The following is an 11,182-nucleotide window of genomic DNA, read 5'->3' on the forward strand; positions in this document are numbered from 1 at the left end:
CCAATGACACTCTGGTATTGCCCTGACAGTTTCACTGAAACGTAAGCTCCTTCCTCTGTTGAAGTAAACCCAATACAGTCCCTGGTTTCAGAACACTGGGCATTGGTACTTTTTCCTAAACATAACACATCCTCACGTCATCTCTTGGAGGTAGTTACGAGTAAATACAGGACCCTCAAAAACCTAGTACTCTCCAGGGTTTAATCGAAATGCATATTTTTCATGGATAAGCACAAAATAATAACAGAACAGCATCACAGTTAAGTCTGCTCCCTCCTTCATTAAATGCTCATAAACATACACCTCACATAGCTTTTTTGCAAAATGACCAATAGTGGAACTCTGTTTCCAAGCAAAGGAAGGACACAGGGATTAACTGTAGCATCTTTGACCTTCAACTAATTATGGTCACAACTAACTAATTAGTGTAGTTCATCTTGGCTTCAGATAATATTTCTACTCAGACAGACATGCTTTTGTCAGTAAGGAAAGTTGCAGAGTTGATGAGTAACGTCAGCAGCTAATTACCTGAGCATGCAAGGACTGCGAAAGCTCCTCTCGAATTCGTTTCATTTGTTCTTTTCTCTGTTCTCTGGGGAGTTTATCCACTTCATTTTTAACCTACAAGCATGCAGAGGGTTGGGGGAAGTACATTCCTTTTATAAAGGAAGCATTCAGCAGTAAAGGTCACAGAGTAGTCCGGGTTAAATAAGAGCTGGTGTTTAGCAAAGGATTAAGTTTGGGATTTCTTCAGAAAGGCAGTAAGTAAAAAAGGATTGTCATATTTTAACATGTGAGCATTGAAAAAACTTGGGCAGTTGCCTAAGATTTCAACTTCAAATATAAACTTTGATAAAGATATGGAACATTTCAAAATAATTCAATTAATAATTCTAAATTATATGCCTATACTGTAGGAAAATTTAGCAATTATTTTGCACTGACCAAGATCCCACGAATAGTAATGAGATGACTACTTCAATCATCTGATAATTCGATTATGTGCGAGCGATTCTGGTTGATAAATGAATATCTGTCAGGACACCAAGAGAACTGCAAGCTGTGTCCTCTCTTCCACCATTCAAGACCTCACTTTAACATTCTACCCGAAACGTTGCAGCAATGAGAGTGTAGCATTCCCTCTATCTCTTGATGGGGGCTTGCAATTATGATCTCTTTTTTTAACTGAAATTTGAGAATGCTGCCTACTGAATCATGACTGACATTGTGAAGTTAGAGACCAGGTTACTGGTTAGTATATTTGAGTCTTGGATGTAAATAAGCATTTTTTGCACAAAATAAAACTCTCAAAGCTCACATATTAAAAGGACCCTTTTTGAATACAGAAGTCATATGAAATTGTAGAAAGCAGCATAGTTTAGCTTGCAGCAACTTTACCTGTCAGCATGTAATAAAACTGACTGAAATATATTTGAATTAAATATCCAGAACAGAAACTCCTCTGGACTAACAGAATATTGAGTATCTAAAGGGCAAGTGAGCTTCTTCACTGATAGGTTACGATGCTGCAGGACATAACAAGCTTAGCATTTGGTGTCTACTACTCAAGGCAAAAGTCTAGAGCAAAATATATACAGCAGATTCCCATTTCCAACAGCTGCCCATAAAAGGTCCAAGCCTCACGTTAGAGAACTCACCATGGAACAAAGGAGAAGTTAATGTGAGGAATGAGTCATAAAATAGTGCTATAGATCAAAACTACAAATGTCAAAGGAAAGTGTCAGCAGCTTGGAGACTCAATCCTTTCTATTTGCAGTCAGAGGTCTTTTTCTGATTGAAAGCTTGTGCTTCCATTAATTACTGAAATGTAGGATTGCAAACATTATACCAGGGTTAGTAGAGTAAGACGACAGGCAGCTACAAAGTTAAGGATATGACTTGTGCAGGAACAACTGTGGGTGAAGAGACTGCTCCAGGATAAGCCTAAGGCAGAAAATGCAGTTGCTTGGTGTGTAGCTGGATTAACTGTATGTAAAAGAACTTAGATTAGGCTTTGTCAAAAGATTACAGTTTCAGACTATCCAATCTATCATGGTGTAGGAAGACTCATTGTTCTGCTGCTACCCACTTGATTTGTTGTGACAGAGAGTGTGAGATGATTGCATAGTGCTTCGGCATTCCAGAGAACTGCAATTGTTTTTTTACGTCTTCCACCTCTCGCTTGACTTTACTCTTTCAATAGGCAGGTGGCACAAATAGGCTTAGAACATTCTTCATGACCATTGTTAGCAGCAAGCCAAAATAGGTGGTAAAAGACTTGATGTGGAGGGATACTGGTTGTAGTTTCACCTACACCCTAGAGCAAGGGGGCAGAACATCATTCGGTGATGGCTTATCTTTCCAAACCTCAGAATGAGAGGACTGTAACAAGCAAAACAGTCTGAAACATACTCAGAGTAGCCGTCATGCTCTTCAACATTGTAAATTTTCTAAGTTGTATTTTCCAATTGGAAAAACTATTAATGCAAATGATACTTTTCTTGGTCTGTAACATTACAATTTAAGGTCACTGAATTTAGGGTTTTAACTGAAGTCCATTCAATTATTTTGATATCACACCAAGCAACTCCATTGCCTAGGTTATTGCAGATAAAGAAAGATCTGGAATCACCACCTGCCACTCAGACACACCACCACCACACCCCCAAATCCCAGTTGGGAAGGCAAAGCACTCAACCAAAAAAAAGGTGTAAAATATGTAGAACTTAAATAACAAAAAACAGTAACAAAGACAAGCTGATAAAATATTAACAGTAACAATAACAGTAAAGCAGTGATAGCCTAGTACCAGAGACGGACTTCTTTCTCAAAATTTGGGCAAACTGGGGACAGTAGGCATGGTATCACTGATTTAATGTGAAAATCAAACTTTAATGCTTACCAATGTTACAAGCAATGTGACCAACACAAATACATCTGTCTCTGATACCAGTCTTTCATTAACAAGACAATGTAACAAAGCATCATTTTATGATCTCAATCCATACAAGACTTACCTGTACAAATTGAACCGCTCACAACAAGGCTAGAGAGGTATTGGTCTTTGAATAAACTGGACATTTTGGGGAAACAATATCATCCTGCCTTGAGATTAGTACCTGCATCAGGTGTTCCTTGGCCTCAGTAGCTTCCCACGGCAGATACAGCAGGCCAAGGGTCAGATACAGAGTAAAGCTGCCGTCCTCATCAAGTACACCAAGCATAGGAATAGCATGTGGTTAGATACAGGTAAAGCTCTCTATTTATATTATGCCATAGCTTATTCTCAAAGTCATTCTTCCAAATTTACACTTGATGACCCATCAGTACCATGATAAAACACACAGCAGCCTTGAACATGGTGAGCCCCGACCACATAGCTCTGCTCAAAGCCAAACTAAATACTGATGTCTGGATATTATTTACAAAATGATCAGCACAAGGAAGGTGATCTAGGGAGTGCAATGGGAGCAATATATCAATTATATTATAGGCATCTAGTTTTAAAATTATGCAACTTCTTTTGAGAACAGGCCAGAATGTGATGAATGGCCTCCCTCATCCAGACACAAGTTGATTAGGATTTATCCAAGGAAATTTAAATTTAAGTTTCAATAATCAAAATCCTCTTGGAGCCAAGTCTGAACCATATCTGCATGGAAGGAAGTTTTATTTTATTTTGCTTTTGTTCTGTTGGCAGTATACAATATCTGATAATGGTTCCACATCCAGAGATCCTCCCATACCCGAGTTGCATAGGATGTCCTGTTGTTAGGAGTAGTACTCTCCTTCCTTGAATTGAAATACTTGGTTTTGTTTTAAATTGAGAAGGTCACAAATAATGTTTGTAATGTATTCATGGAGTTTAGAAGAATGGCGTGAGGGTCGGGGGTGGGGGGGGAGGTGCAGGTAGGTTAGATTCAGGCAGCATTTCCCCTGTGGTGTAGTCATCGAGAAACAGAGGTCACAGTTTTAAAGATAAGGGATGAATCTTTTCGGTTGGAGCTGAGAATAATTTTTCACCCAGAGAGTGGTGAGCCTGTGGAATTCACTAACATAGAAAGTGGTTGAGGCAAAAACAAACATTGTGTCTTCAAGAAGTTAGATACAGCTCTTGTGGCTAAATGGATCAAGGGATTTGGGGATTGGCGGGGGGGGGGGAAGAGCGCGGATTGAGGCTATTGAATTTAACGATTAAACATAATCAGATTAAATGGTGGAGCAGACTCGAAGGGTCAAATGGCCTATTCCTGCTCCTTTCTTCTCTAGGTTTACATTTGTTGATCTGGGACTGAACAATGCCTGGACTCCCAACTTCACCCTTGTATGCCTGAGGAATCTTAATGTTGCAATTTTCTCTGCTCATTTAAGAGCAAAAACAGGAGGGTGATAGTGAATTATAGCCAGGTCCTGAGAGCTGAGAAAAACAGGAAGTGGGAATAGCTGGTGGGTTCAGTACAGGGAGCAGGCTGATAGTGGGCACAAACTATATTCAGTGTAGACAATATTTAACATAGGTATAAATTGCCATTTCCAAATAGCGCATACACCATTGGAGAATGGCAAAGTAGAACAGGAGGACAGGACCCTTGTAATGGATGTAACACTCCAGGCTCTGCAAACATATGAAAGTGACAGCACATCCAATTACCCAGACTTTATAGTGTCTCTCCAATCATTTAGCTAGTCTCAGATTAGATATATCACATCACCCAGAACTTCTAGTGTATTAATCACAAAGTTTTACCACAGTTATACACGATAACCATCAATATACAATATTAAAGCACTTCAGGGGTCAACGTAACTACATTTTTATGGTCACCTTACATTGTCTAACCACAGAAGGCATACAAATCCCTCTGTCCTTGTTCAGTAACAGTGTTGCCATTTGTCTTGAAGACTTCGAAAGAACTGATTGCCAGGTTAGACAGAGATGAAAGTTAAGCCATGAGCTGACAGGGTGAGACTGCCCTTCAAAGGTGTTCCCCAGAGCTCACCATGCAACGAGAAAAAAGGTTAGATTATCGAAAGGAAAGTATCAGATTGGCAAACATGTCCCAAGGGAGCTGGCTGCCTAACATAGCATGCATGTAGATAGATCACAAACAGCACCTAGGAAAGCAACTGGCCAGGGCTGGCCATTCACTGATGGTCAAAGGCAGGTAGGGGAAGCAATTGCCTAGTGGTATTATCGCTAGACTATTAATCTAGAAACTCAGCTAATATTCTGGGGACACAAGTTCGCCATGGCAGATGGTGGAATTTGAATTCAATAAAAGAAAATCTGCAATTAAGAATCTACCGATGACTATGAAGCCATTATTAATTGTTGGAAAAACCAAATCTGGCTCACTAATATCCTTCAGGGAAGGACATCTGCATTCCTTACCTTGTCTGACCTACATGTGACTCCAGACCCATAGCACTATGGCTGACTCTTAACTGCACTCTGGGCAGTAAGTGCTGGCCTAGCCAGCGAATGAATGAATGAATAATAGTCTTTCTTGCCAGCTGGGTACTGTGTTGCCAAGAGACCATTTCCAAAGTGTGAAAAATAGTGACAACAGACTTGAGTTAATGCAAAGAAAAAAAAGACAGTTATCAATGACACCATAGACATGTAAGATATTTAGAACAGCTCAGACACCAAATGACTTTGGACAAATCAACCCAGCTGTTATTGTGGAGGATTTCCAAGAAACCAGAGTTTCAGGTACCGATAATTAGGGAAATCTTAAAGAAAAGTAAATTGTGTATAGCTACATATAAAGCCAGACGATGCATGCTACTGAATAGTATAACATCAAAAATGTCCCGTCATCCACACTGATCTTAAATGGGTTAGTCTCTATTCCTCTATTATAGGCTGATCTCTGATCTTGTGGTATTATTACAGAATCACAGAATTCTGTACACAAAAAAAGGTGCAGGAAGGAGACCATTCAGCCCACTGTGTTTGCAGCAGCTCTCAATACAAGAATCTCAATTAGTACCACTCTCCTGCTTTTTCTCTGTAACCCTGCAAAATGTTCTTTTTCAGTTATCAGCCTCACTCCCTCAACTGAAACTGTTCTATCCTTGGCAATGAATTCCAGAGCCTAATTACTCACTGTGTGAAAAAGCTTTATTTCATTACACTTTTTCTTCTTTTACTAATTACTTTAAATTTGTGCCATCTTCTTCTCAATCCTTTCATGGGTGGGAATATTCCTTAATTAATATGTCTAAACCTTTAATAATTTTAGAAACTTCAAACTCTTGGAATACTACATTAAATTCTGGTCTCTCTGCTACAAGGAAGGATGTTGTGAAACATGAAAGCATTCAGGAAAGATTTACACGGACGTTGCCAGGGTTGGAGGATCTGAGTTATTGGGAGAGACTGAATAAGTTGGGGCTATTTTCCCGAAAGCATCAGAGGCGGAGGGGTGACCTTATAGAAGTTTATAAAATCATGAGGACACAGAAAGGGTGAATAGATAAGATATTTTCTGCAGGGTAGCAGAGTCCAAACTACAAGGCAGAGGTTTAAGTTGGAAGGGGAGAAACTTAAAAGGGACCTAACGGGCAACTTTTTCACGCAGAGGATGGTGCATGTATGGAATGAGCTGCCAGAGGAAATGGTGGAGGCTGGTACAATTACAAAATTTAAAAGGCATCTAGATGGGTATAGTAATAGGAAAGGTTTAGAGACATCTGGGTCAAATGATAGCAAATGAGACTAGATTAATTTAGGATATCTGGTCAGCCTGGATGAGTTGGACCAAAGTGTCCGTTTCAATGCTGTACAGCTTTTTGACTCTAATCAGCTCTCTTTTCTCTAGCACAGCAGTCCCAGCTTCTCCTAATCTACCTTTGCAACTGAAAACCTTCATCCTTGCAGCTAAATTTTTAAAACTCTTCTGCACTTTCTCAAATGCCTGTACCTGTATATATTTTGCAGCAACCCGAACTGGATGCAATATTCTAAGTGAGGAAAAACTGTAACTTATACAAGTGGTCTGATATGTTATCCTCCTATTTAATAATATTAATACATTTACTAATAAATAATATTGTTTTTTTTATTTACTGTTGTTTCAACCTGCCCTGCCACTTTCCTACGAAATACCTCCTGGGTCCTCTTTTCCTACAATCCCTTTGGATTTGAACCATTCATTTTATATTCTCTCTCCTTGATTTTCCTAATAAAATTTATCCTCAAACTTATCCAAAATGAACTTCACCCGTCACCTACCTGCCCACTTCGCCAACTGCCTATGTCCTTCTGAACAACTACACTGGCTTTGCCCAGTTTACAATGCTTCCAGGTTTGCATCATCCACAAATTTTGAATTACATTAGATTAGATTACTTACAGTGTGGAAACAGGCCCTTCGGCCCAACAAGTCCACACTGCCCCGCCGAAGCGCAACCCACCCATACCCCTACATTTACCCCTTACCTAACACTATGGGCAATTTAGCATGGCCAATTCACCTGACCTGCACATCTTTGGACTGTGGGAGGAAACCGGAGCACCCGGAGGAAACCCATGCAGACACGGGGAGAATGTGCAAACTCCACACAGTCAGTCGCCTGAGGCGGGAATTGAACCCGGGTCTCTGGTGCTGTGAGGCAGCAGTGCTAACCACTGTGCCACCGTGCCGCCCACAAATTGTGGCCTATACAGGTCTAGATTATTAATAAACTTCAGAAAAACCAACACTGACCGGAGAATTCCAAACCTTATCCAAGCCTGAAAAACATCCATTAAATTTTACTCCTGATTCCTTACACTAAGTCAACTTCATAACCAGTTACTACCATACCATCCACCTCATGGGCTCCAACTTTGCTCAGAAGTTTGTTGTGTGGCACTGTAATCAAATATTTTCTGAAGTCCACATCAAAAGCATTGTCCTCATCAACCCACTATGTTATTATCTCTTCTAAAATCTCCAGCAAAATAGCTATATACAATTTCCCTTCAGATTCATGCTGGCTTTTCATAATTAATCCACATTTGTTCATGTAACTACTGATTTTGTCCTAGAAGATTCCAAACAAACGTGAAACGCATTGGTCTTTAGTTGAAAAATGTGTTGCTGGAAAAGCGCAGCAGGTCAGGGAGCATCCAAGGAGTGGTCTTTCCAGAATGCTGATAGGGGAGGGGAGGGAAATATATCCTTGGTGGTGGGGTCTGTTTGGAGGTGGCAGAAATGACGAAGGATGATACGATGTAAATGTCCGTGTTGAGTCGGTCGCCCGAAATAGAAATGGAGAGGTCTTCGTCGGATATGTGGAACAGTCCATCTTCCGCAGCTACACTGGCACCACCCCCCACCTTTTCCTCCGCTACATTGATGACTGTATCGGCGCTGCCTCGTGCTCCCACGAGGTTGAACAGTTCATCCACTTTACCAACATCTTCCACCCCAACCTCAAATTTACCTGGACCATCTCAGACTCCTCCCTCCCCTTCCCAGACCTCTCCATTTCTAACTCGGGCAACCGAATCAACACGGACATTTACTATAAACCAACCGACTCCCACAGCTACCTAGATTACACCTCCTCCCACCCTGCCCCCTGTAAAAACGCCATCGCATATTCCCAATTCCTTCGCCTCTGCTCCTAGGAGGACCAATTCCAATACCAAACAACCCAGATGGCCTCTTTCTTCAAAGACCACAATTTCCCCTCAGACGTGGTTGACGATGCTCTCCACTGCATCTCTTCCACTTCCCGCTCCTCCGACCTTGAACCTCGCCCCTCTAATCGCCACCAGGACAGAACCCCACTGGTCTTCACCTACCACCCCACCAACCTCCAGATACATCGTATCATCCTTCGTCATTTCCGCCACCTCCAAACAGACCTCACCACCAAGGATATATTTCCCTCCCCTCCCCTATCAGCGTTCCGGAAAGACCACTCCCTCCGCGACTCCCTCGTCAAGACCACACCCCCCATTAAGGCAACCTCCACTCCCGGCACCTTCCCCTGCAACTGCAAGAAATGCAAAACTTGCGCCCACACCTCCCCCCTCACTTCCCTCCAATGCCCCAAGGGATCCTTCCACATCCGTTACAAATTCACCTGCACCTCCACACACATCATTTACTGCATCTGCTGCACCCGATGTGGCCTCCTCTACATTGGGGAGACAGGCCGCCTACTTGCGGAACGTTTCAGAGAACACCTGAGGGACACCCGCACCAACCAACCCAACCGCCCCGTGACGGAACACTTGAACTCCCCCTCCCACTCCGCCAAGGACATGCAAGTCCTTGGCCTCCTCCATCGCCAGACCATGGCAACACAACACCTGGAGGAAGAGCGCCTCATCTTCCACTTCGGAACCCTCCAACCACTAGGGATGAATGCAGATTTCTCCAGCTTCCTCATTTCCCCTCCCCCCACCTTATCTCAGTCCCAACCCTCGGACTCAGCACCACCTTCTTGACCTGCAATCTTCTTCCCGACTTCTCCGCCCCCACCCCCTCTCCGGCCTATCACCCTCTCCTTAACCTCCTTCCACCTATCGCATTCCCAATGCCCCTCCCCCAAGTCCCTCTTCCCTACCTTTTATCTTAGCCTGCTTGGCACACCTTCCTCATTCCTGAAGAAGGGCTTATGCCCGAAACGCCGATTCTCCTGCTCCTTAGATGCTGCTGACCTGCTGCACTTTTCCAGCAACACATTTTTCAGCTCTGATCTCCAGCATCTGCAGTCCTCACTTTCTAATTGGTCTTTAGTTGCTTGGATTATCTTTACACTCTTTTTACAGCTTTCTAGTATTCTGGAACCGTACCGGTGTCGAAGGAAGTCTGAAAAATTACTGCCAATGTCTCTGCAACTTCCAATCTCATTTCCTTTAGGATCCTTGGATACAACTCATGTGCTCCAGTACCTTGTCAACTTTTAGGTTAGAGACTTTATCAAATATCTATGTGTCATTACTGTTATACTCTGCACATGATTGAATTTGTTCTCTATCTTCATGGCCTGGATAGCGCCTTCCTTAGTAAACACAGATGCAAAGCATTTGCTGAATACTTCAGCCAGTGCTATTTCCACGTGTAACTCCACTTCCTGCTCCTCCTTTTGCGACCTTTTTACCAGTAATACACCTTTAGAAAAGTTTAAGATTCTCTTTTATGTTAGCTACCAGTCTCTGTTCAGAAGACTAAGATGTAGGAGTAGAAGTAAGCCATTCAGCTCATCAAGTCTGTTCGTTGTGCCATTCGTTGAGATATAGCTAATCAAATAATCCACTTTCCTGCCCAAGGTAGTCCATTGTTGAGCTGTTGCTTTTACTGCCAAACTTGATGTTAATTAGATCAGTTCTTGCCCCACTGAAGTTGGCTTCCCAACAATTAATTATTCTTACTCTAAATTGTTTTTCATCTTCTTCCACAGTCATCCTAAACCTTATTATGCGGTGATCACTTTCACTCAAAAATAAAGAACTATGAATGCTGGAGACTTGAAACAAACAAAAACAGAAATTGCTGGAGAAACTCAGCAGGGCTGCTAGTATCTGTGGAGACAATAAAAGGTTTTGAGTCCGGTGACCCTTGAGGGTCTCCAGCAATTTTTGTTTTTGATCATTTTTACTCAGGTTTTCCCCACTGACACTTGATCTACTCAGGTAAAAACAATGACTGCAGATGCTGGAAACCAGATTTGGATTAGTGGTGCTGGAAGAGCACAGCAATTCAGGCAGCATCCAAGGAGCTTCGAAATCGACGTTTCAGGCAAAAGCCCTTCATCAGGAATAAAGGCAGTGAGGCTGGAGCGTGGAGAGATAAGTGAGAGGAGGATGGGGGTGGGCAGAAGTAGCATAGAATACAATGGGTGAGTGGGGGAGGGGATGAAGGTGATAGGTCAGGGAGGAGAGGGTGGAGTGGATAGGTGGAAAAGGAGATAGGCAGGTAGAACAAGTCCGGACAAGTCATGGGTACAGTGCTGAGCTGGAAGTTTAGAACGAGGGTGAGGGGAAATGAGGAAACTGTTGAAGTCCACATTGATGCCCTGGGGTTGAAGTGTTCCGAGGCGGAAGATGAGGCGTTTGACCTCCAGGCATCTGGTGGTGAGGGAGTGGCGGTGAAGGAGGCCCAGGACCTCCATGTCCTCGGCAGAGTGGGAGGGGGAGTTGAAATGTTGGGCCACGGGGCGGTGTGGTTGATTGGTG

At 42.6% G+C, this 11,182-nt stretch overlaps 1 protein-coding gene across 3 annotated transcripts in view; it reads right to left on the reverse strand.

Moving 5' to 3' along the window:
- The window catches only part of slka (STE20-like kinase a), a 109,019-nt gene that overhangs the window by 37,273 nt on the left and 60,564 nt on the right, over positions 1–11,182 (reverse strand). Inside the window, exon 13 of one of the 3 annotated variants that reach the window (XM_043712878.1) lies at positions 529–621. The exons of the other annotated variants lie outside the window; for them this stretch is intronic. Coding sequence (XP_043568813.1) covers positions 529–621 — 93 coding nt within the window. The remainder of the gene's footprint in view (positions 1–528; positions 622–11,182) is intronic. 3 annotated transcript variants of the gene reach the window in all.

This window comes from Chiloscyllium plagiosum, chromosome 22, assembly GCF_004010195.1.
Source record: "Chiloscyllium plagiosum isolate BGI_BamShark_2017 chromosome 22, ASM401019v2, whole genome shotgun sequence".
In the NCBI taxonomy this organism is placed as follows: domain Eukaryota; kingdom Metazoa; phylum Chordata; class Chondrichthyes; order Orectolobiformes; family Hemiscylliidae; genus Chiloscyllium; species Chiloscyllium plagiosum.